Here is a 23,116-nt window from a genome sequence, read left to right as displayed (position 1 = left end):
TCTTGTTATTCAGTGGTCTGCCCCTGGATTCATACCAGGAACTACATCATGCCAGTCCACCAAAGAACATGCACAAAAGTGTTCACCTTAATGTTCGTAGTAATGGAGAGTTAAAGAAAACCCGGATGTCCATTCCTGGGAGTGTTAGAGAAGTGAAGCAGCTGGATGTATACTACAGAATACCAAACCTAAGTTAGAAGTGATGATTATACATATGACAACACAGATGGTTGAGAGAAAAAGTAAAACTACAGAATGCAATCTGAAGCACAGTGCCCTATATAGAAATATCCAAGGATATAAATGAGACACATTCATTGGTGCCTTTGATAACAAGGGAACAAGAGTGAAAATTAAAGAACAAGGGAATGAACTAAACATAAAATAAAAATTGACTCTACATGAATTGAGTATGACAGTCTACAACTCTGCCCCTGAGATATAAAATAAAGAAAATATAGAAAATCAAGGAAATATGAGGCAAGTTTGTCAGATGAGCTTTGGGAATGAGAGTCAGAGCAAGAGAGTTTGGAAGACCTGGAAAGAGAATAAATGATATAAAATTGGTATCTCTTAGAGATTTAGAAAGTGAACTTACTGAAAAACATGGTGGAGTTACTGCGTCCATTGGAGGTTTATGGTCATGAATTCTAAGTGAAATCGGTAAGCCTGCTTGTCTGATTCTCCATCATTGTACAGCTTCTCAGGCAGAGGTGCAGAAAAAAGACAGAAGAAAGAACTGCTGTTGTTTTTAAGATAAGGGAGCCTTGAGTGTGCTTAAAAGCTGATAGGAATGTACCAGTAGAGACAGGGAGATTGAAGAGATGAAAAAGGATGGAAATAATTGGGCCCATCCCCCGATCTCAGCACAGAGCCTTTCCTCTGTGGTAGTAGGGAAGGGTGAGTAGATGCAGGTAAGTTGATAAGTGGAAAAGGGCCAGGATTTGAGGGAATCTCCATCCCAGCCTTTGTCTTACTTGTGAATAGACCTAAAATATATGCAACTCATTGACTTTCTCAGCCATCACTCCTCATTCAGGTATCCCAGCTCTAATGCCCCTGATTACATGTGGAGCCTACACAACATGTATAACAGGATACATTTTCATTTCAAATCATTCACCCAGCTCTCACTGCTGCTGGTGGCAGAGCAACACCATTTCTCTGAAGAGAAATTTGGTGGTACCTATCAAGGCCTTTAGAATTTAGAATTACCACTTCCCCCAGTATTCCACTTCTAGAAATGTGTCCATTTTGTCAGTCTCAGCCTGTTGATAGTGATGCTATTGGCTGGGAATGCCTGAGGCACTTGCCAAGGCCCATGCTACTTCTAGCAAACCCCCAGACATTTCTCCCACTAGGACCAGTGATGTGGCTGGACTGGACCTTTTGCTTCTTATTAGGATTGCAGAAAGCACTTCAGCAAAAAACAACAGGGAACTTTGGGAAGCATAATTTATTACTCAGGCTCTGGAGGGTACACAGCACACGTAGGGTCACAGCGTGAAGTCGTTAGTGGGAGGTTATGGGGTTTTGCCTTTATGAGGCTGTGAGGGTAAGACATCTAGAATTTTTGTAGGTTTACTCTTTGTTGGATAATTTAAAGCCTAAGAGTGGGGGACACCTGGGTGGCTCAGTGGTTGGGCATCTGCCTTCAGCTCGGGGTCGGGGGAGGGGAGGTGATCCCGGGGTCCCGGGTTCAAGTCCCGTATCAGGCTCCCTCCATGGAGCCTCCTTCTCCATCTGCCTATGTCTCTGCCTCTCTCTGTGTGTCTCTCATTAATAAACAAAATCTTTTTTTAAAAAACGCCTAAGAGTGGGATTGAGACCCTAGGAAGGGAGAAGTGGGATCACTCAAGCAGTCAGTATCTAAGTTATCAAGGGCATTCTGAAAAAAGACCTCCATGGGTAGGGGTAGCCTACTACCTTGGTGGCTTTGCCAGAAGCTGGTAACACATTTATTCAAGATGGATGTCTTTTGAAATGGATGCCTACACATTCAAAAGCTTAGTCCTGGACACTCACACTGCAGGATCTAAGGAAGTAATCAGAGAGGTACACAGACATACACACAAGGGTATTTAGTCTAGTGTTACTCCTAAATAACAGAAAATGGAATCCACTGAAATGTGCCCACATCTGGTATATGTATAGAATAAAATATTTTATTGCCATCAAGATAATATTTTAAAATAATAGTGGCATCAGAAAGTATGCATGATGTTCAAGCAGTCTTGCTACAGCCTGATTCCTGTGTACTTGGTCTAACTAATGTTCTTGGGTAGTAGTGAGAGCTGAAGTGCACAGCCTGCCTTCTGCTCACTGTGCCAGAGCTCGCTGTGTGTGATTTCTCCAGGGGGAGCCTGCTCACTTCGAGTATCTGATGTACCCCTTACACTCGGCATCCATCACTGGTCTATCTACGTGCATCCGCAAACCCCTCATTGCCACCTGTTCCCTGGATCGATCCGTTCGCATCTGGAATTATGAATCAAAGTAAGGATGAAAGGCTTTACTACTGTAGTGTGCAAGATTTCAGTTGTTAGATTTGTTCATGTGAATTATTTTAATTAGAGTTTTAAAATGTAATTACTTAGAAGCTTTCAGTTGGAAAAGGTTTTTTTAAAAAACCAAGTCAATCAACTTACCTATTTCTCTGTGCTTGGCCTAGAAAATTGCTTTGTGTTTTATTAAGTGCTTACCACATGTCAGACACCATGCTGGACACTAGGGACATAAAGATAGCACTCCAGTATCTCACCTTTTTATATAACCTCCTATGTTCTTCCAGTTTTCCTATTGCCTCCCTCCCACTAGATGTGCTTTCTGCCACATGAACTCTCTGGAAACACTCCATCTCTTTCTCCTTATCACTGCCTCTAGCCGCCCTTAACTTCCTAGTACTTTATCCCCTTGGCATAGCCTCCCTGAGAAGCTCCAACCTAGTTTGGCCCCACACTGGAATATCTTTGGTCTTTGCGTATAGCTGCTGGGCTGCTGAAAAGAAACCACTATCCTTCTGATTTGGGGAACTCAAACTGGAGCCATTCCTTCAGCATCACTAGACAGCTCATTGATCACTTCCTCAATTTTCCTTACTCACTGCTTGGACACTCTCCTCATATAATCAAAATACAGAAAAAAGAGGAACCAATCATTTTAAGCAATAAAGTATCTCAAATGCTATGATAAAAATATTTGCCAGGTACAGTGGAGGCCTCAAGGGATTTAGCAGGCTAGACTTCTAATTCAGTCATCGATCTTCCTCACAGCACATTGGAGCTATTTAAGGAATACCAAGAGGAGGCATATACAATCAGCCTTCATCCATCTGGACACTTCGTTGTAGTAGGGTTTGCTGACAAGCTACGCCTTATGAATCTACTCATTGATGATATACGTTCTTTCAAAGAATATTCTGTTAGAGGATGCAGAGAGGTAAGATGCTAGAAATAAAACCAGAGTTGAAATATCAAGAACTAACACACTTTGGTGAGCTGGGACCAGTCTGCCTTAGAGAACTTCAGTGGCTTTAAAAGAAGAAAAAAGGAAAAGATCAGTTCTTCTCTCACCAAACTCCTTGAGTGTATGGCTCTATCTCATTTTCCTCATACTCATCAAGATATTTCAGTGAGCCCCAAACCTTGTGAGACCCCACCTGGATTAATCCTTTCCGTGACTGCAGAGGAACAAGAAGCATCAAAGAGGAAATTTATCTTAGACTCAGAGTCCCAGCTGGGAAGGTGAAATTGGAGGTTGAGAGGGGCCAGGGAATATACACATCAACAGGGAGAGACAGTAAGCAGCCAATCACATTTCTCCCTAAGATGACCACAGAAACCAGCTAGTTCAGGAATCGCTTCCCCACTGTGAAACTTCTACAGACACAGAATGAGCGCTGTGCTCTACCATCCAAGCAGATTCATGGTCCATGCACGTGGCCGTGACAACATCTTGGCCAGTGAGCTACAGGAATAGCAAAATGTCAGCCAGTGCTTGGTTCTTTCTGTGTCTTCCCCCAATTCCCACTTCTGCACCTGGTTGTAGCCTGAACTCTCTAGGAAAAGGAGCTCTTGACTGTAACCTGCAGACTGCTCATTTCTCTCTTTCATTTTTGCTGTCTTGCTTTGTTTCCTCATAGTGTTCCTTTAGCAATGGGGGTCACCTATTCGCTGCAGTCAATGGAAATGTGATTCACATTTTTTCCACCACAAGCCTGGAGAACATCTCAAACCTGAAAGGACACACAGGGAAGGTAAGTGAGTAAACAGTGTCCAGAGAAACGAGGGTCACAGAGTCCAGCACTATACTCACTGAGTGAACAAAAGAGAAACGATTCCTTTCTTCTTGGGAGTTCACTGTCTACTTGGGGAAAGAGACAATAAAACAAAGCACAGACTAATTACTAATCACAGTAAATGCAATGAAAGAAAAACATGGGGTGTCATGAGAGTCGATAATGAAAAAGTTGGCATAATTTAGATTGGGGTGTTCACAAAGGCTGGGTCCTAAAGGAGTAGGGGAGTATTAACCAGACAAAGCTGGCAGAGATCATCATTGCAGATAGGAATCCAAAGACCCTGGGATGAGAGGTTGCATGGCTGTCAGAGGAACTGAAAAGTCTGTGGGGCTGGAACATAGATATCAGGATGAAACCCAGGAGCAAGCTGAGTTTGTTGAGGTTGGCAGGGGCCCACGTGCATGGAACTTTGCAGACCTTTTAAGGACAAAAAAAAATAAAGATAGTTTATCCTCCTTGTTCCTTGAAACCACTGAAGACTTTCAGGGCAGAGAATAATATGACCAGATTTTCATTTTAGATTACGTTGGCTGCAGAAAGAAGAATGTATTGAAAGAGACAGGGTGAACATAGTAAAGAGAGTATTGTGAATATCTACACTATTTTGGACCACGGTGGAGGTGGGAGATAGGGAGAAGTAGATGGATACAAGAGATATTTATGAATCACGACCAATAGCTTTTAGACCGAGTGGAGGTGAGGCAGCAGGAGAACGGAGGGGCCAAAGGTTGAAAGACTAAGAAGTAGTCAGTGAAAGAATTTGGAGAGAAAAAGCACTTGAAAAAGAAAGGCATTGTAGGCAGGATGGCCTGTTAAAGATGATGGAATGGGAGTATAAAATAGGATAGTGGTTTGGGATATACATGACTGGAACCAGGGACACATTCCAGAAGTGATGGAAGGGGCTGGAGAGGTGGGCTGCATCAGAGTGTGTGTACCATGCCAAAAATTGGACCTTAGTCTGTAGGTGATGGGAAGCAATTGAAAGGATTTAAGAAAGGAAGTAACTGGATTAGAAAGGTACTTCTCTAGCGGTGCCTGGGTGGCTCAGTTGCCTTTGGCTCAGGTCATGATCCCTGGGTCCTGGGATCAAGCCCCACGTCAGGCTCCCTGCTCAGCAGGGAAGCCTACTTCTCCTTCTCTCTCTGCCACTTTCTCACTTACTCTCTCAAATAAATAAATAAAATCTTTTTTAAAAAGAGCGAAAGTGAAAGATGAGTCAGGAAATAAACCATGGCTTGGTAGTACAGATAGAAGGAAGCATGATATTTAGTTCCATTTTGTACATATTATGTCTGATGTACCCAAGATGTATGATACATGAGTGTGGAGATCAGGAAAGAAGTCTAGGCTGAAAATGAAGATTCAGGGGGTTAGGCAGCAGTGGAAATCAGAGACATCGATTACATCACCAAGGGCCTGTGTGGAATCTGAGAAGAATCTTGGGCAGGAGACAGGTGGCCAACATTTAAGGGACTGGATAAGAGAAAGCCTGCAAATGAGGGCAGGCTTTGAACTTGGAATCAAGGAATTGTATCAGAGAAGTTAAGGAACTTATTCCCAAAAGGATAAAGTAGTCAGTGGCTTTAAAGGTCAGAGAGGGGCACCTGGGTGGCTCAGTTGGCTAAGCATCTGACCCTTGGTTTTGGCTCAGGTCACGATCTCATGGGTCATAAGATCAAGCCCCATGTTGGGCTCTGTGCTCTTGGGAGAATCTGCTTGAGATTCTCTCCCTCTGCTCCCTTTTTTCCCCACTTGTGCACATGCATACGTACACACATGCTCTTTATCTCTCAAAAAAATAATTCAAAAAATTTAAAAATAAAAGTCAGAAGTCCTGTCAAAACTAAAAACTGACAATTGAGTTTAGCAAGTAATAGGTGCATCAGTGCAGGTGCTATGAAAACACTAGCATTATTGAGTTGCTGAGCTTCCTCAGTTTCAACAATGTGACTGGCCTTCAAGTGACTATGGAGATACAGATGAAAGCACACCAGGTGATTCTGATGCTCTTTCTAGAACTATGTGTACCTCCATGGGAGGCCCTCCCTTCACCAGTACAGAAAAGCAACCATCTGTTTCACAACTTTGCAAGTATTTATAACCCTGGTCTCTAACCAGAGATATATGTTAGATTTACATCTGCAGTATTTAAAAAAATACAGATGGAGGATGCAATAAAGCTATGCCTACAAAGAAATTTATAACCTGAACTATATATATTATAAATATAAAAAAGACAGAATATCAGTGATATAATCATCCATCTCAAGAAATTAGAAAAGTAACAGCAAGTTAAATCCAAAGAAAATAGGCGTACCTGGGTAGCTCAATGATTGAGCATATGCCTTCGGCTCAGGGGTCCTGGGATTGAGTCCCACATCAGGCTCTCTTGCAGGGGCCTGCTTTTCCCTCTGCCTATGTCTCTGCTTCTCTTTCTGTCTCTCATGAATGAATGAATATTTTTTTTAATTTCAAAGAAAATAAAAGGAAGGAAATAATAAGAATGTGAGCAAAAGTTAACAAAATAGGAAATAAACACAATAGAAGATGATTAAAGCCAAAACTTGGTGTGTGTGTGTGTGTGTGTGTGTGTGTGTGTGTGTGTGTGTTAAGTAATCTCTACCCTCAGTGTGGGGCTTGAACTCGCAACACAGAGATCAAGAGTTGCATGCTCTGCCAACTGAGCCAGCCAGGCACCCCTAAAACTTAGCTTTTTTAAAAACACAAAATGGACAAGCCCCTGACATGACTGATCAAGGAAGGAAAAAAAGAGGAAAGGTAAATAGCCAGTACGAGGAATAGAAAGGGAATATTACTACAGCTCCTATATATAATTTAAAAAGATCAAAATAGGATATTATGAACAAATTTATGTAAATTGGATATATAGATGAAACCAACAAATTCCCAGACAAATTGGATCTGTAAAAGAATCTGTAAAGAAAACTCTAGGCCCAGAGCATATCATTGGAGAATTATATCAACTACTTGTAAGGGGAAAAAATGACACTAATCTTGAAGAAACTCTTACAAAGAACAACAACAAAAAAGAGCAAATACTGCTTCAACGTGGATGGAATTGGAGGGTATTATGCTGAGTGAAATAAGTCAATCGGAGAAGGACAAACATTATATGGTCTCATTCATTTGGGGAATATAAATAATAGTGAAAGAGAATAGAAGGGAAGGGAGAAGAAATGGGTAGGAAATATCACAGAGGGAGACAGAACATGGAAGACTCCTAACTCTGGGAAACGAACTAGGGGTGGTGGAAGGGGAGGAGGGCGGGGGTGGGGGTGGGGGTGACTGGGTGACGGGCACTGAGGGGGGCACTTGACGGGATAAGCACTGAGTGTTATTCTGTATGTTGGCAAATTGAACACCAATAAAAAATAAATTTATTATTAAAAAAAAAGAGCAAGTACTTCCCAATATTTTTCTATGAGGCCAGCATAATCATGATACCAAACCTGCCAAAGATATCACAAGAAAGAGAAATGATTACCCATTATTTTTCATGAATATAAAAAAAATCCCAAACCAATCCATCAACATATACAAAGAACAGTACAGCATGGCCAAGTTGGATTTATTCCAGGAATCAAGGTTGTTTTATAATTTGAAATCAGTTAATATGCTATACCACCTCAACATAAACATATGAATTTTCATCCTTTTTATCTGTGTAAGTGCACATACAATATAATTGTTAATATTTAATATCCATTCATGATTTTTTTTTCCATTCATGATTTTTAAAAGCAACAATTTACTAAAAAAATGGAACTTTTCATTTTATTTGTTGAAAATCTTATGCAACATATTTAAGAAAACCTACAGCAAACAGCCTGCTTGATTATGAAATTATGGAAGCCATATTTTTTTTTTCACATATACATAAAAATTTTATTTTTTTTATTGGAGTTCAATTTGCCACCATATAGCATAACACCCAGTGCTCATCCCATCAAGTGCCCCCGCTCAGTGCCCATAACCCAGTCACCCCCACCCCCCACCCACCTCCCTTTTCACCAACCCTTGTTCGTTTCCCAGAGTTAGGAGTCTCTCATATTCTGTCTCCCTCTCTGATATTTCCCACTCATTTTCTCTCTTTTCCCCTTTATTCCCTTTCACTATTTTTTATATTCCCCAAATGAATGAGACCATATAATGTTTGTCCTTCTCCGATTGATTTATTTCACTTAGCATAATACCCTCCAGTTCCATCAACGTCAAAGCAAATGGTGGGTATTTGTCGTTTCTAATGGCTGAGGAATATTCCATTGTATACATAAACCACATCTTCCTTATCCATTCATCTTTCGATGGACACTGAGGCTCCTTCCACAGTTTGGCTATTGTGGATATTGCTGCTAGAAACATCTGGGTGCAGGTGTCCCGGCGATTCACTGCATCTGTATCTTTGGGGTAAATCCCCAGCAGTGCAATTGCTGGGTTGTAGGGCAGATCTATTTTTAACTCTTTGAGGAACCTCCACACAGTTTTCCAGAGTGGCTGCACCAGTTCACATTCCCACCAACAGTGTAGGAGGGTTCCCCTTTCTCCGCATCCTCTCCAACATTTGTTGTTTCCTGCCTTGTTAATTTTCCCCATTCTCACTGGTGTGAAGTGATATCTCATTGTGGTTTTGATTTGTATTACCCTGATGGCAAGTGATGCAGAACATTTTCTCATGTGCTTCCTGGCCACAAATATGTCTTCTTTGGTGAAATGTCTGTTATGTCTTCAGCCCATTTGATGATTGGATTGTTTGTTTCCTTGCGGTTGAGTTTAATAAGTTCTTTATGGATGTTGGATACCAGCCCTTTATCTGATACGTCATTTGCAGATATCTTCTCCCATTCTGTAGGTTGTCTTTTAGTTTTGTTGACTGTATCCTTTGCTGTGCAAAAGCTTCTTATCTTGATGAAGTCCCAATAATTCATTTTTGCTTTTGTTTCTCTTGCCTTCATGGATGTATCTTGCAAGAAGTTACTGTGGCCCAGTTCAAAAAGAGTGTTGCCTGTGTTCTCCTCTAGGATTTTGATGGAATCTTGTCTCACATTTAGATCTTTCATCCATTTTGAGTTTATCTTTGTGTCTGGTGTAAGAGAATTGTCCAGTTTCATTCTTCTGCATGTGGATGTCCAATTTTCCCAGCACCATTTATTGAAGAGACTTTTTTTCCAGTGGATAGTCTTTCCTGCTTTGTCGAATATTAGTTGACCATAAAGTTGAGGGTCCACTTCTGGATTCTCTATTCTGTTCCATTGATCTATTTGTCTGGTTTTGTGCCAGTACCACTCTGTCTTGATGACCACAGCTTTGTAGTCCAACCTGAAATCTGGCATTGTGATGCCCCCAGCTATGGTTTTCTTTTTTAATATTCCCCTGGCTATTCGGGGTCTTTTCTGATTCCACACAAATCTTAAGATGATTTGTTCCGACTCTCTGAAGAAAGTCCATGGTATTTTCATAGGGATTGCACTGAACGTGTAAATTGCCCTGGGTAACATTGACATTTTCACAACATTCATTCTTCCAATCCACGAGCACAGAATATTTTTCCACCTCTTTGTGCCTTCCTCAATTTCTTTCAGAAACTACAATGTTCTGTGGTTTTTAGGGTATAGATCCTTTACCTCTTTGGTTAGGTTTATTCCTAGGTATCTTATGCTTTTAGGTGCAATTGTAAATGGGATTGACTCCTTAATTTCTTTTTCTTCAGTCTCATTGTTACTGTATAGAAATGCCACTGACTTATGGGCATTGATTTTGTATCCTGCCACGCTGCCAAATTGCTGTATGAGTTCTAGCAATCTTGGGGTGGAGTCTTTTGGGTTTTCTATGTAGAGTATCATGTCATCAGCGAAGAGGGAGAGTTTGACACTTTCTTTGCCAATTCGAATGCCTTTAATGTCTTTTTGTTGTTTGATTACTGAGGCTAGGACTTCCAGTACTATGTTGAATAGCAGTGGTGAGAGTGGACATCCCTGTCTTGTTCCTGATCTTAGGGGAAAGGTTCCCAGTGTTTCCCCATTGAGAATGATATTTGCTGTGGGCTTTTCATTGATGGCTTTTAAGATGCTGAGGAATGTTCCCTCTATCCTTACACTTTGAAGAGTTTCGATCAGGAATGGATGCTGTATTTTGTCAAATGCTTTCTCTGCATCTAATGAGAGGATCATATGGTTCTTGTTTTATCTCTTGCTGATATGATCTATCACATTGATTGGGAAGTATTCTTTCTGAGATACAGAACAAAGCATAATGCCCTCTGTTCGCCTTGTACTGAGTCCTAACCAATGCAATAAGGTAAGAAAAGTCCATGGGGCTCCTATAACAAAATAGCACAGATTAGGTGGCTCATAATCAACAGAAATCTTTCCTCACAGTTTGGAGGGTGGGAAGTTCAAAATCCAGGTGCCAGTATGGGTAGGCGAGGGCCCTCTTCCTGGCTGCAGATTTCTCATATCTTCACAGGGTGGAAGGGGTGACCTAGCTCTCCAGGGCCTCTTTCATAAGGGCACTAATCCCATTCATGAGGGCTCTACCCTCAATGATCTGATCACTCCCAAAGGCCCCACGCCTCCTAAAACCATCATCTTCAGGGGTTAGGATTTCAACATATGAACCATGGGGGAAATGGGATGGAAGGTAAGAGACAAACATGCAGACCATAGCAAAATAAAAGGCATAAAGTTCAGAAATGAATAAATAAATCATCACAGATCACATTATTGAGTATGTAGGAAACTCAAAGAATTTTTAGATAAACTATTAAAATGAATAAATCTAGGAAAATTGTTGGAAATAATGTTACTATATTTTTTCAAGCATGTTTTTACATAATAGTAACAAACAGAAAATGCCATTTAAGAGGTGGAGAGGGAGCTGAGGAGGTGGGTAAGGATGTGCCTGACAGGGTTAAAGTCCTGGAAATATCAAAAGAGGTGGCCAGTGGGTCAGGAGGTTGGTTACTTATGAAGAGATTGAGAAAATAGGCAAACATACTGAATTTGATGGGAAGATCTTTCACTACTGGAGAAGGGAATTACAAATATGACGGGGGAAAGCCGAGAAAGTTGTTTCTTTGTTTAGTGACCTGGCTGAACTAATTCTGAGAAATCTTTCTTTCCCCTGCTGTGTGCAGCCTTGGTGTCTCTGCTCTTCCCTTTGTTCTTTTTTTTTTTTTCTTAATTTTGTTTTCTCAGTACCTAGGGGCTGCACCTGGGTTGACCTGAGCCACTTATTAGTCACAGATTGTGCTCAGCCCCCTTAGCCAGTTAGACTTTTACCCTTTACTGTTGGATTTGTGTAGCTGGGAGACTGCTGTCACGGTGCATGGAGTTCACTTTTTTTTTTTTTTTTCTCCTGCTCCTCGTTCACTGGAGACTAGTAGGTTGGAGGTTCTCTCTCTGATTGTACCCAAGGGAGTGCAGCCTTCGTCATGCACACAGTCTTCCAGCTGCCAGGAATAAGTGTGATTTTAGCTCTAAGCCTGGCTTCCTGGGAGATGCCAGTGACCCAGAGGAGATTATTATTCAGTTAGCGTTTGGTCAGATGTAATATTTCAACCCCTTGTGCCATTGAGGCCTCTGCCCTGTGTTAATGGGTCTCCGTGCAGCTTAGGAGATGCTTTCAGGTTTTCCCCATATCCCACTCTGATTGCTCTTGAGTGGGCATGGCTTAGCACATGCACACAGCCCTTCCGACCCCCAGAGTTGTCTCTGTGATTGTGGAAGGGCCCCTCTTGACCGTCTCTCTCCCTTGTTCTATAAAATTCTTATGCTCTGCTATTTTGCTTATATCGTGGACCTGTCGGCCTTCTCTTACTTGCTCTGCACCACTATCTCCATCATTGTAGACAATGCCCAGAGGGTGGACCTCTTCATGCTGTGTTCCAAATAAAGTCAGTTCTGTGCTTGCTGAAGGACACGCACCAGCAAAGGACATTCGGCCTCAGTCTAGTGGAATGCATGAGGGGTTCATCCTCCTTTCCCAAATGAGAGGCATGTATGTGCACATGAGTGCTTTTAACTGGATATGTCTCCATCCTGTAGGTTCGTTCAATTGTGTGGAATGCAGATGACAGCAAACTGATCTCTTGTGGCACAGACAGTGCCGTGTATGAATGGAATCTGTCCTCTGGAAAGAGACAGACCGAATGCGTCCTGAAGTCCTGCAGCTACAACTGTGTCACTGTCTCCCCTGATGCCAAAATTATCTTTGCAGTTGGGTCGGACCAGACCCTCAAGGAGATTGCTGACTCTTCGGTGAGTCTTCCTGGCCTACCGCCCAGCCACTGTACCCATCCGTGGGAGACAGCCTCCATGTGCACAGCAGCAAGTGTGATGGGAAGAGGGCTCGGGAGAAGAGGGCCCCTTCTTCGTGGGATAACATCCGGCCTCCCGTGCCTTTTGAGTCAGCTCAGTCCTTGTTACTCCTGGGATTTCCTGCCCAGGGCCCTACCTGACCAGGTTAAACTGTGGGGCCCCTTTCCACTTCCACTTTGCTGGCTGATGTAAGGTCTCTACCACCTTCCCAGCCCACAAGTCAGCAGCATCCCTAAACTGCGTGCTAACCCCGGGGTAGAAACACAACCATAGTTCCTGCCATCACCTCGGCTTGCCACCATGTTCACTTGAAACCCCCAATCTCTGAAATTTAGGAACTATCCCATTTGGCTCCAAAGACCAAGGACACTTCTCCCTACAAATGTGGCTGTGTCCTTCTCCAGGTGCCCAGTGACAGCTGACCTCCATTGGCTCCTCCAGCCTCTCTTTGGTGCTTGTCACCGTCCTGGTGCTGGTGCCTGGGAAAGTGTACAGAAACCACGGCAGCCAACTGGTCTGAGACGGGTTTCCCAGGATTGGAACTCAGCTGAGAGTAGGGGTTCCCTCCACTATGCCCCTGAGTGGCTTAGTCCTAATTCTGTGGTGGCTTTTCCAGTGCTGGACCCGAAGGGAGCTCCATCGGGGCAGGCCCACTGCAGTCCCCACTTCTTGGTATCCCCACTGGCTGGCACAGCCTGCATGACCCACGCAAACACTCAATAACTGTAGGGCCCACATCCCATTCTGAGTTTGAGATGCAAGGTAGCACAGTAGTCAAGAGCAGTGACACTGGGCCCTGACTGCCACTTACAAGGCAGGTTGACTACTTGCTGTCCCTGTGGCTATTTCAACATCTTAAGATAAGGGCGACAGTAACTAGTCAGAGGGTGTTCATGAGGACTGAATGAGTTACAACACGAGGAAGCTATAAAATGGTGCTACTTGAAGGCTTCCTTTTATTAGGGTTGCTCTAACTCCTTGCAGTTTGTCCACTAGTCAGGCAGCCACGATAGACTAATCTGTGCCTTTTCTGTGCTCCACACTATGCCAGGTGCTTTAAGGAATTGAAAAACATCTTTTCAGTACAGAACTTGTCCTTGTGTTGCTCAGAGTAGGGAATGACATGGGGACCCTGAGGGTATGTATGGCTCAGCCCCTCACTCTGAACAGAGCCGTCTGTGTTCCAGGTCCTTCGAGAGATATCAGCATTTGATGTCATCTACACGGCCGTCGTCATCTCACATTCCGGGCGCATGATATTTGTGGGCACCTCTGTGGGCACCATCCGTGCCATGAAGTATCCACTACCTTTGCAGAAAGAATTCAACGAGTACCAGGCCCACGCAGGTCCTATCACCAAGGTGAGAAGGGTCGCTCTCCGCAGGGATCCAGGCCCAGACCTAGCCCTGCCCTAGATCTATCTGATCTGCCCTCCATACTCCTTCTTCATCCCTCCAACCCCCTCAGTGGCTTTTCTTTCCTTATTCGTCTCTCCTTCTTAATTCATCCAACCACCCATTCAATGAACATTTATTGGCTACTAATATCCTTTATTTTAACTACTCCCAGGAATATACCCTAGGAGAGAATCAGACATACACCTAAACATCCCTGTGTGAGGTTACTTACCATAATATTATGCATAATAATGGGCCATTTAAGAGATGCCAGGAGCATCTCACCCAGATCTCCGATCTGCTGAGTGCTGGTTGTGGCACCCAGCTGTCCTCCCCAGAGGAAGTGCACTTGACAGGATGAGCACTGGGTGTTATTCTATATGTTGACAAATTGAACACCAATAAAAAATAAATTTATTTATAAAAATAAATAAATAAATAAAGTCAAAGCCCCAGAGATGAGCCCCTGCCCTTCCCTGGAGGTACAAAAAGTCTCCCCTGGGGAACTACCATGGGTACACATCTGGAAATTGTCCCCCCAACAACATCAAAAGCTAAGATTTTGAATGATGTCCCAAACTCAATACTGGCTTACCTTCAGACAGTATCTTACTAAAGAAAGGATTTTCCATTATTAACTGGAACATTCCTATGGTGAGCTTGAGTCTCACACTCAAAGTAAATTTATTTATTTTTTAAAAGATTTTATTTATTTATTCATGAGAGACAGAGAGAGAGAGAGACAGAGACACAGACACAGACACAGAAAGAGGAAGAAACAGGCTCCACGCAGGGAGCCCGATACGGGATGTGATCCTGGGTCTCCAGGATCCCTTCACATCCTGGGCCGAAGGGGGCACCAAACCACTGAGCCACCCGGACTGCCCTCAAAGTAAATTAAAAAAAAAAAAATTCCCTCTCTTCCCCTCTCTTCTTTTCATAGCGTTTTGTACATAAGGTATTTATTTTTCTGATTATGAAAGCAATGCATAGTTACTTTAGAAATAAAAATCTTCATGAGGCACTGGTGTGGCTCAGGTGGTTGGATGTCTGACTCTTAATTTCGGCTCAGGTCATGGTTTCAAGGTTGTGAGGTGGAGCCCTGCGAGGGGCTCCATGCTACGCGTGGAATCTGCTTAAGATTCTCTCTCCCAGACTCCTAACTCTGGGAAACGAACAAGGGGTGGTGGAAAGGGAGGTGGGCGGGGGGTGGGCATGACTGGGTGACAGGCACTGAGGGGGGCACTTTATAGGATGAGCACTGGGTATTATGCTATATGTTGGCAAATTGAACTCCAATTAAAAAAAATATGTAAAAAAAAAAAGATTCTCTCTCCCTCTGCCTCTCCCCACCTACTCTTATATGCTCACACTCTTTCTCTCTAAACCAAAAAAGAAAAAGAAATAAAAATCCTCTTCATAATATCATTAATATTTTGATACATTTTTTTGTGTAGATTTTGTGTGCATTTTAAATAAATTGAGACCATACTGTATATATTCTTTTGTAGTCTGCTTTTTAAAAATTAATGCTATTATAAGCATTTTTGTACAATTAAATATTCCTCGAAAACATTATTTTAGTAGCTATACAAATATCCCATCAAGTGATAGACCACAGCTTATTTCTTTTCCTACAACTGGGCATTAAATGATCATATGAGAAGCCCTAACCAGGGCTTCTCTACAGAATTCCGTGGGCATCTCTGATTATCCCAAAGGCTAACTTGCTAGACAGAGGAAGAATTCCTGAGTGCAAGAGCAACGCCATTAGTAAGGTTTTCGACACATATTGCTGACTGCGAGAAGGCCTTTTTCATTATTGATTCTTTTGCCTTTGCTTTTTGTTTTGAGATCATTATAGAGTCACAGGAAATTTAAAGAGAGCATAGAGGTCCTGTGTGCCCTCCTCCCAGTTTCCCCCAATAGGTACATCTATCGTAACTGTGCAACGGTAGGTGTCACACCAGGAAACTGACATTGGTGCAAAATGTGTGTGTTTCCATGTCATTTTATCACATACATAGATTTCTGTAGCTGGCATTGCTCTGTGGCCACCAAGGATCCCCTCTTGCCTTGCTGGTGACACCCACCCCCCTCAGCCACCACTGACCCTAGTCCTAAGAAAACACTCATTGGTTCTTTATTTCCATCATTTGTCATTTTGAGAATTTTATATAAATGGGATCATACAGGGGGCACCTGGGTGGCTCAGTGGTTGAACGTCTGGCTCAGGGCATGATCCCAGGATCCTGGGATTGAGTCCCACATCGGGCTTCCTGCATGAGCCTGCTTCTCCCTCTGCCTGTGTCTCTGCCTCTCCCACTGTGTCTACATGAATAAATAAATAAAATCTTTTTAAAACAAAACAATGGGATCGTACAGCATGTGATCTTTTGACAGTGGCTTTTCGATACCCCCTTGAGCTCTGAGTTATTTCACATATCAATACTTAATTTCTTCTTACTGCTGAGTAGCTTTCCATGGCATGGATGCACCATAATTTGTTTAACCATCTACCTATTGTAGGATAGCTCACCCCCCCCCCCCCCGGTTTTTGGCTATTACAAATAAAACTGGTAGTAGTTCTATTGGCTTTTACCAATCATATACAGGCTTTTGTGTGGACCTTAATTTCTCTGGGAATCATTGCTGGATCATAGGATAAGTTTATGTTTAGTCTTTTTTTTTTTAAGATTTTATTTATTTGACAAAGAGAACACAAGCAAGGAGAAAGGCAGGCAGAGGGAGAAAGAGAAGCAGGCTTCCTGCTGAGCAAGGAGCCTGACATGAGACTCCCAGGACCCTAGAATCATGACCTGAGCCAAAGGCAAACGTTTAACCACTGAGCCACTCAGGTGCCTCAATTTATGTTTAGTTCTTAAGGAAACTAAAGTAAACTGCCAAGCTGTTTTCTAGTTCTACCAGCAATGCATGCAAGATCCAATTTCCCCACATCATTGCCAGCATTTGGTATTGTCACTATTTTTTATTTTAGCTGCTCTCTAACATGTGTGCAGTAATATCTCACCATAGTTTTAATATGCAATTCCCCAGTGGCTAATAAGGTTGAACATCTTTTCATGTGCTGCTTTGCCATCTGTATACTCTCTTTGTCATCTATATACCCTCCATATTTCTGTACCATCTTCTAGTTGGATTGTTTGGGGTTTTTACTGCTGAGTTCTGAGAGTTCTTTTTATAATCTAGATAATAATTAACTCTCAAGATTCCAAATGCACAGAGAATATAAACACAGTCTTGTTTCCTTTATTCATTAACAGAAGCTTATGAGAGCTCCCTGTCTTATTCTTACCCAGGATCCAGTCTTCCTGCCCCATGAGGCTGCACCCATGGTTGCCTGAACAGAGGCCTTGCACATAGCCAGCTCAGTTCTGGTTATCTGAGGCCTCAAAAAGCCTCCTTGTTGTGCTTTTTTTCTCCTCAGATGTCGCTCACCTTTGATGACCAATTCCTGCTGACCGTTGCTGAGGACGGCTGCCTGTTTACCTGGAAGGTCTTTGATAAGGATGGTCGGGGGATCAAGCGAGAGAGGGAAGTAGGCTTTGCCGAGGAGGTGCTTGTTACTAAAACTGACATGGAAGAGAAGGTAAGAACCAGATCAAAGGAAGAGGGACATGGAAATTCCTTACCAGACTGTCCACAGCCCTAGGACCAGCATTCAAGGCCCTATACGCCTGGCTGCACAGTGCCCCACACAGACTCCCACACTCCCCTGAACATTTCCCACCCACACCACCATGCTGCTCTCCTCTGCGTGGCTGGATCTCTTTCCACCCTCACCCCTGCCCATCATCCTGCCACCTGGTCATCTTCACTTACACTCTGCTCTACTTTTAGCCTGTGAACTAGCCTTCCTCTTCCCACTCTTTGAGGGCAGGAACCATGACATGCAATTCTCTGTGTGACCAGCAGTTTCTAGCCCTTGCTAGACACATGAAAGACAGTCAATAAATATTTACAGAATTGAACTGACAAGCTGAATATGCCAGTTGTATCTGTGAAACTTAACTGCTAGTGGAGCCTTCTTCATTTAAAAAAAGAAAATAAAGTATTTAGAAAACTTTCCTGAAACCTAGTCTTCCTAATAATAAAACAATAAAAGTAATGGTAATCAGCATTTTTTTTTAGATTTTCCCTGAACCAGGTGCTATACTAATTATAAGTATTTTCTTATTTAAATGTCACATCATCTCAGGCAGCCTGTGTGGCTCAGCAGTTTAGCGCCACCCTCAGTCCAGGGCGTGATCCCAGAGAGCCGGGTTCGAGTCCCATGTCCGGCTCCCTGCATGGAGCCTGCTTCTCCCTCTGCCTGTGTCTCTGTCTCTCTCTTTCTCTCTGTGTGTCTCTATGAATGAATGATGAATGAATGAATGAATAAATAAATAAATAAATAAATAAATAAATAAATGTCACATCATCTCTATGAAAAAGATTCTATTATTCTCCCCATGTTTCCAGAAGTGGCGTTGGAGAAGTTAAGTGACATAACAGGACTAGAGTTTTGCTCCAGATTTAATCTAGAATCCTCTCTCTTAATCACTTCCCCCAAAGGCCCCTCCCTCCTGCGAAAGCATTAAACACTCCAGGAAGATGTGTTTTGAGAGTTTTGAGGGGACAGCTAGCTCTGCACCGCGCTCCCTAAGGGAGACACCGAAGGGATGGGAAACGCACAAGGCTTACAGAGAATGGCAGAGCTATCCATTCATTGCTGTTCATCCAGAATCTAGAGTGAATTTATTGAATGCCTGCTGTTTGCTAGGTACTGGGGACGCATGTGTGAAAAGACAGCCCTGAGCTCTGTGATCAGGAAACTCACAATCAGGTAGAGATGAAGAAAACCATCAGAACAGCATTGCAAAAATGGCCCCAAAGCAGGAGGATAAGACCCAGGCATTTCCAGAGATCCATGCTAGAGTTTCCTGCTAGGAACTTTCTGCAGGAAAGGTGAAATGAGAGGAAAGGATGAGGGAGAGCCTGTGAGAGTCAGGGTCTGACCTACTCAGGCAGGCAAGTACATCTCCTCCTCTTCCTTCTCTCTGTTTTCTCCCCCATTCCTCACGGAGGGTAGGGGAAGGGAGCAACTAGGAGACCCCAGGCTGTGCCAAAGGCCTGGCTCCCCACCCAGCCCCCAACTTGGCCTGTCAGAAGTGCTGCCAAGTTGGAAAGGGCTAGAGTATGTTCTGCTCCCTTCCTGGAGCTGCCCCATCTCTGCAATTGTGAGACTGTGCTCTTATTCCCTGTTGGCCTCTCTATCCTTCCCGGCTCTGTCTCCACCTGTCCTCTAAAAGTCACATTTCCCTGGGGCACCTGGGTGGCTTCGTGGGTTAACATCCAACTCTTGGTTTCGGCTCAGGTCGTGATCTCAGGGTCATGAGACTGAGCCCCGTGATGGGTTCCACGCTCAGCAGGAGTCTGCTTGGACGTTCTCTCCCTCTGCCTCTCCCCACCATTCCTGCACTTGCATGCGTGCTCTCTCTGTCTTAAATAAATAAATAAATCTTTTTAAAAAATTAAAATAAAAGTCATATTTCTCAGAATTCCCAGTTCTCTTTTTTTCTTTATATTCTATGATTTTCTATGTAACTATCTCTCAGGACATAATTTACCTACTCATTCATCCATCCATCCATCCATCCATCCATCCATCCATCCATCCGACTAGTGGTCACAGAGGGGTCTGTTATGTACTAGATGCTGTACCAAGGTCTAGGATGACAGAAGTGAAAGATATATAGAGGCCTTTAGCTTGTAGCCTGGGAGGAGGTACAGGTAAAATTAAAAAGGGAAATTAAGTGTGTTACGGGTGTTATGACAGAATGATGCTCTGGGGTCACAAGCCAAGTGGTGCCAGAGGAAATGAGCTTTGGATGGAGCCTTCAGGAACAGATGGGAAAGGCTATTCCACACCAAGGAATGAGTGTGCAAAAGGATGAGAGAGGTGCTCTGGGGAAGATGCTCCTGGCTAGGTGGGGCTGGAGAAGGGAGGGTGTTTGGAGCTGGAGCTGGAGAGGGATTGTGAGGGCCTTTTACACCATGTTTTAGAATTCAGAATTTGTTCCTAAGGACCTACTGATAGGTTTATATTAGGGAATGGCTTGAGGAGATTTGCATCATGGAAAGCTGCCTCTGCAGCCAGGCTGAGAACACACTGAGGAAGGATGATGAGCTGTGTGCCACAAATACAACATGCCCGAAACCAGCACTCCCATCAATAAATCTATTCCGCCAGTCCAAGGCAGACCCTGGAGTGACCTCCTCATCAGATAAACGTTCATTTAGTGCTATGTTGCTGGTCCTGTCCTAGGTGCCCAGGATAAAGCCGTGACACAAGATAGGCCAAATGCAATCTTCAGGGAGCACTCTTCCCAGGAGATGGTCTTCATCCATGGCCCTTTACCTTCACCCCATACCCAGTCAGGCACCATGTTCCCTAAAATCTTGCTCTTGAATCTCTCCGTTCCACTCTCCTCCCCCTTCCCCATCTGGACTGTGCTGTTCCCACCCCCCAACTAATCCCTCTGCTTAGTGCTTGATCTAGCCCAAGCTACACACTGCCATCAGAGAGGTCTTTGTGAGACGAAGTCAGCTTAATCAGGTTGGGCAAGGACCTTCAGAGGCCCTGTAGGAGAAAATCCTAATTTCTTATCATGGCTGGCAAGGACTTTGATGGTCTGACCCCGTCTGGGCCTCCTCTCCCTCTGCCTCCCATCCATACCACATCACACGCAGTGTCCTGACCAGACATCCTTGCTCTCATCCCCAACTCTGCCTATGCCCCCTGTATTCATCCCTCATCTCAGTACTTCCTGTGTGCCAGGTCCACACTTGTCCACTGGCCAGGAATGCAGAAGTGAGCATAACACATCCCTTATTCTCTAGTTGTCCATGGTTGTAGAGGAGATAGATCAAAAAAGATGAGATAGGGATACGTGAGGAGGCTGGGGGGTGATCATAGATAGGTGAGAAGAAAACACCTGTGTTCTCACCCTCTCTGTCATCAGCGTTACCTTTTTCAGGAAATGAAGGGTATGTGTATCACAGTATTTAGAAAACTTTGGCAACAGAGGATACAACAGAATGAAAGAAGAAGTCACTGGACATAGGAACCAGCAAGGCAGGAAGAGTAAGGACTAAGAGGCATTGAGAGGGACACATTGACAGTCCTGGGAAACCACTGGCTCTGGGCACTTTTCACAATTTGTAATGATGTTATTTGGCTTCTTCAGTAGACCGTAAGTTCCATGGGGGCAGGAATCATGGTTCCACACGTGTTCTTCAAGTACCTCCTATGTGTTAGGCACACTTCTGTGTATCAGTATACAAAACCAACAAAGATCTCAGCCTTCCCTGAGTTTAAATTCTAATGGAGGAAGAAGACAAAAGACAATAAACAGAATCATACATAAGTTGCATTAGAAAGTGCCTAGATCCAAGAAAATAGTAAAAAGTAGAGCAGTGTGAGCAGGGTCATGAGTGCTGGGAATGGAAAGGAAGGGTCGCAGGATTAACTGGCGTGGTCCAAGTGGACTTCACTGAGCAGGTGGTATTTGCACATATTTCAGGATGAGAGGGTTGTTAGCGTAATGCCTGGTGCACAGCGGGGCTCACTGAACAGATGTCGTGAAGGCAGAGGAAAAAGCTCGTATGTCTCCCCAGTTTTCAGTCCCGGTGTCTCGTGGGGAAGAGATAACAAATTCTAGTGGATACACATGTGTTTGAGGCTGGGCAGAGCTGCAGAGCTCAGAGAGCTCGAGGCCACCAGTTTAAGTATTCTAATTCACCCACACTGTGAATGTTCTTGATTCTAGTGTCCTTCTCCCAAAGGCTCAGATGATGTTGGAACTGAAGACTCGTGTGGAAGAATTGAAAATGGAGAATGAGTATCAGCTTCGATTGAAGGACATGAACTACTCTGAGAAGATTAAGGAGCTAACAGATAAGTTCCTCCAGGAGATGGAGTCCTTGAAAACGAAAAACCAGGTCTGTTTGAGAGACTCAGCCAACAGCCACAAATAATAAGATGTTTCCAGTTTACTCAAGATGGAACTGGCGTACACCATTCCAGCTATGCTCAAACAATGAACCATATGATAATGTGTGGTTTTTAAGGATAGCTGATAGCATCAGAAATGCTTACAGCAAAGTGCCACGTAGAACAGAGCAGAATATAAAACTCTAGTGAATGGGATTCATCAAATAAAATAAATACACATAGATCAGTTCATAAGAAAATAGCTAGCAGTGTGATTACCTCGGAAAGTGGGGATGATGGATAATTTAAAATTTTCCGTATTTTTGCAAATTCTCTACAATGAGAATATATTATCTTTAGGATCAAGAGAAATGTATTTAAAAACAGAATGCAGGGCGCCTGGGTGGCTCAGCAGTTGAGCATCTGCCTTTGGCTCAGATCATGATCCCAGGGTCCCGCGATCGAGTCCTGCATGGGGCTCCCCACAGGAAGCCTGCTTCTCCCTCTGCCCTGTGTCTCTGCCTCTCTCTGTGTGTCTCTCATGAATAAATAAATAAAATCTAAAAACAAACAAAAAACAGAATGAAAAGGTCACAAGAAAAACAAAGTATAGAAAGAAAAGAGGTACCAGAATATCGATTTCAGGATCATCGGTAAATGAAATAAAATTAGTCTAACTTGTCCTCCTGTAGTTAGATTTGATCCAGGACTCCCCCAGAATAATCCCCTTATTCTCCACAAATCGGTCCTGCCCTTCATCCCAAACCTCCTATTTTTGGCTCAGATGGTATTTGTTCTTTTATATTATCTCCACGGGTCAGAGAGTTTGACTCAAAAAAAAAAAAAAGCCCCTGGCTTTTAGTTTTATTATTTCCTTCCTCTAGTCAACAAACATTGGTGCGGGGGCCCTCCATAAGCTAAGCACAGAGTTATTCCTGGGGGCGGCCCCTCTGCCTGCAAAGAGCTTTCCTGCTCGATTAAGGAAAACACTCCTTAGAAGCTGACACATTAGCACATCCAAGAATGTAGTTGACAGCAATGTGCAGACAACAGAGAATTCAAATGAATCTTTACTTTCTTCCCC

The 23,116-nt window shown here is 43.4% G+C and overlaps 1 protein-coding gene across 5 annotated transcripts in view; it reads left to right on the top strand.

The window, feature by feature from the left end:
- CFAP57 (cilia and flagella associated protein 57) overlaps positions 1-23,116 on the top strand; it is a 73,527-nt gene that overhangs the window by 17,385 nt on the left and 33,026 nt on the right. For 3 of the 5 annotated variants that reach the window (XM_077845386.1, XM_077845385.1, XM_077845387.1), the window contains 7 exons: positions 2,357-2,496; positions 3,273-3,438; positions 4,142-4,255; positions 12,367-12,579; positions 13,827-14,000; positions 17,485-17,646; positions 21,885-22,040. In XM_077845386.1, coding sequence (XP_077701512.1) covers positions 2,357-2,496; positions 3,273-3,438; positions 4,142-4,255; positions 12,367-12,579; positions 13,827-14,000; positions 17,485-17,646; positions 21,885-22,040 — 1,125 coding nt within the window. The other 2 variants (XR_013350472.1, XM_077845388.1) reach the window with 2 other exon arrangements.

Source organism: Canis aureus, chromosome 13 (assembly GCF_053574225.1).
Source record: "Canis aureus isolate CA01 chromosome 13, VMU_Caureus_v.1.0, whole genome shotgun sequence".
In the NCBI taxonomy this organism is placed as follows: domain Eukaryota; kingdom Metazoa; phylum Chordata; class Mammalia; order Carnivora; family Canidae; genus Canis; species Canis aureus.
Note: the sequence above shows the minus strand (reverse complement) of the source record. Positions and strands in the feature narration are given on the sequence as shown.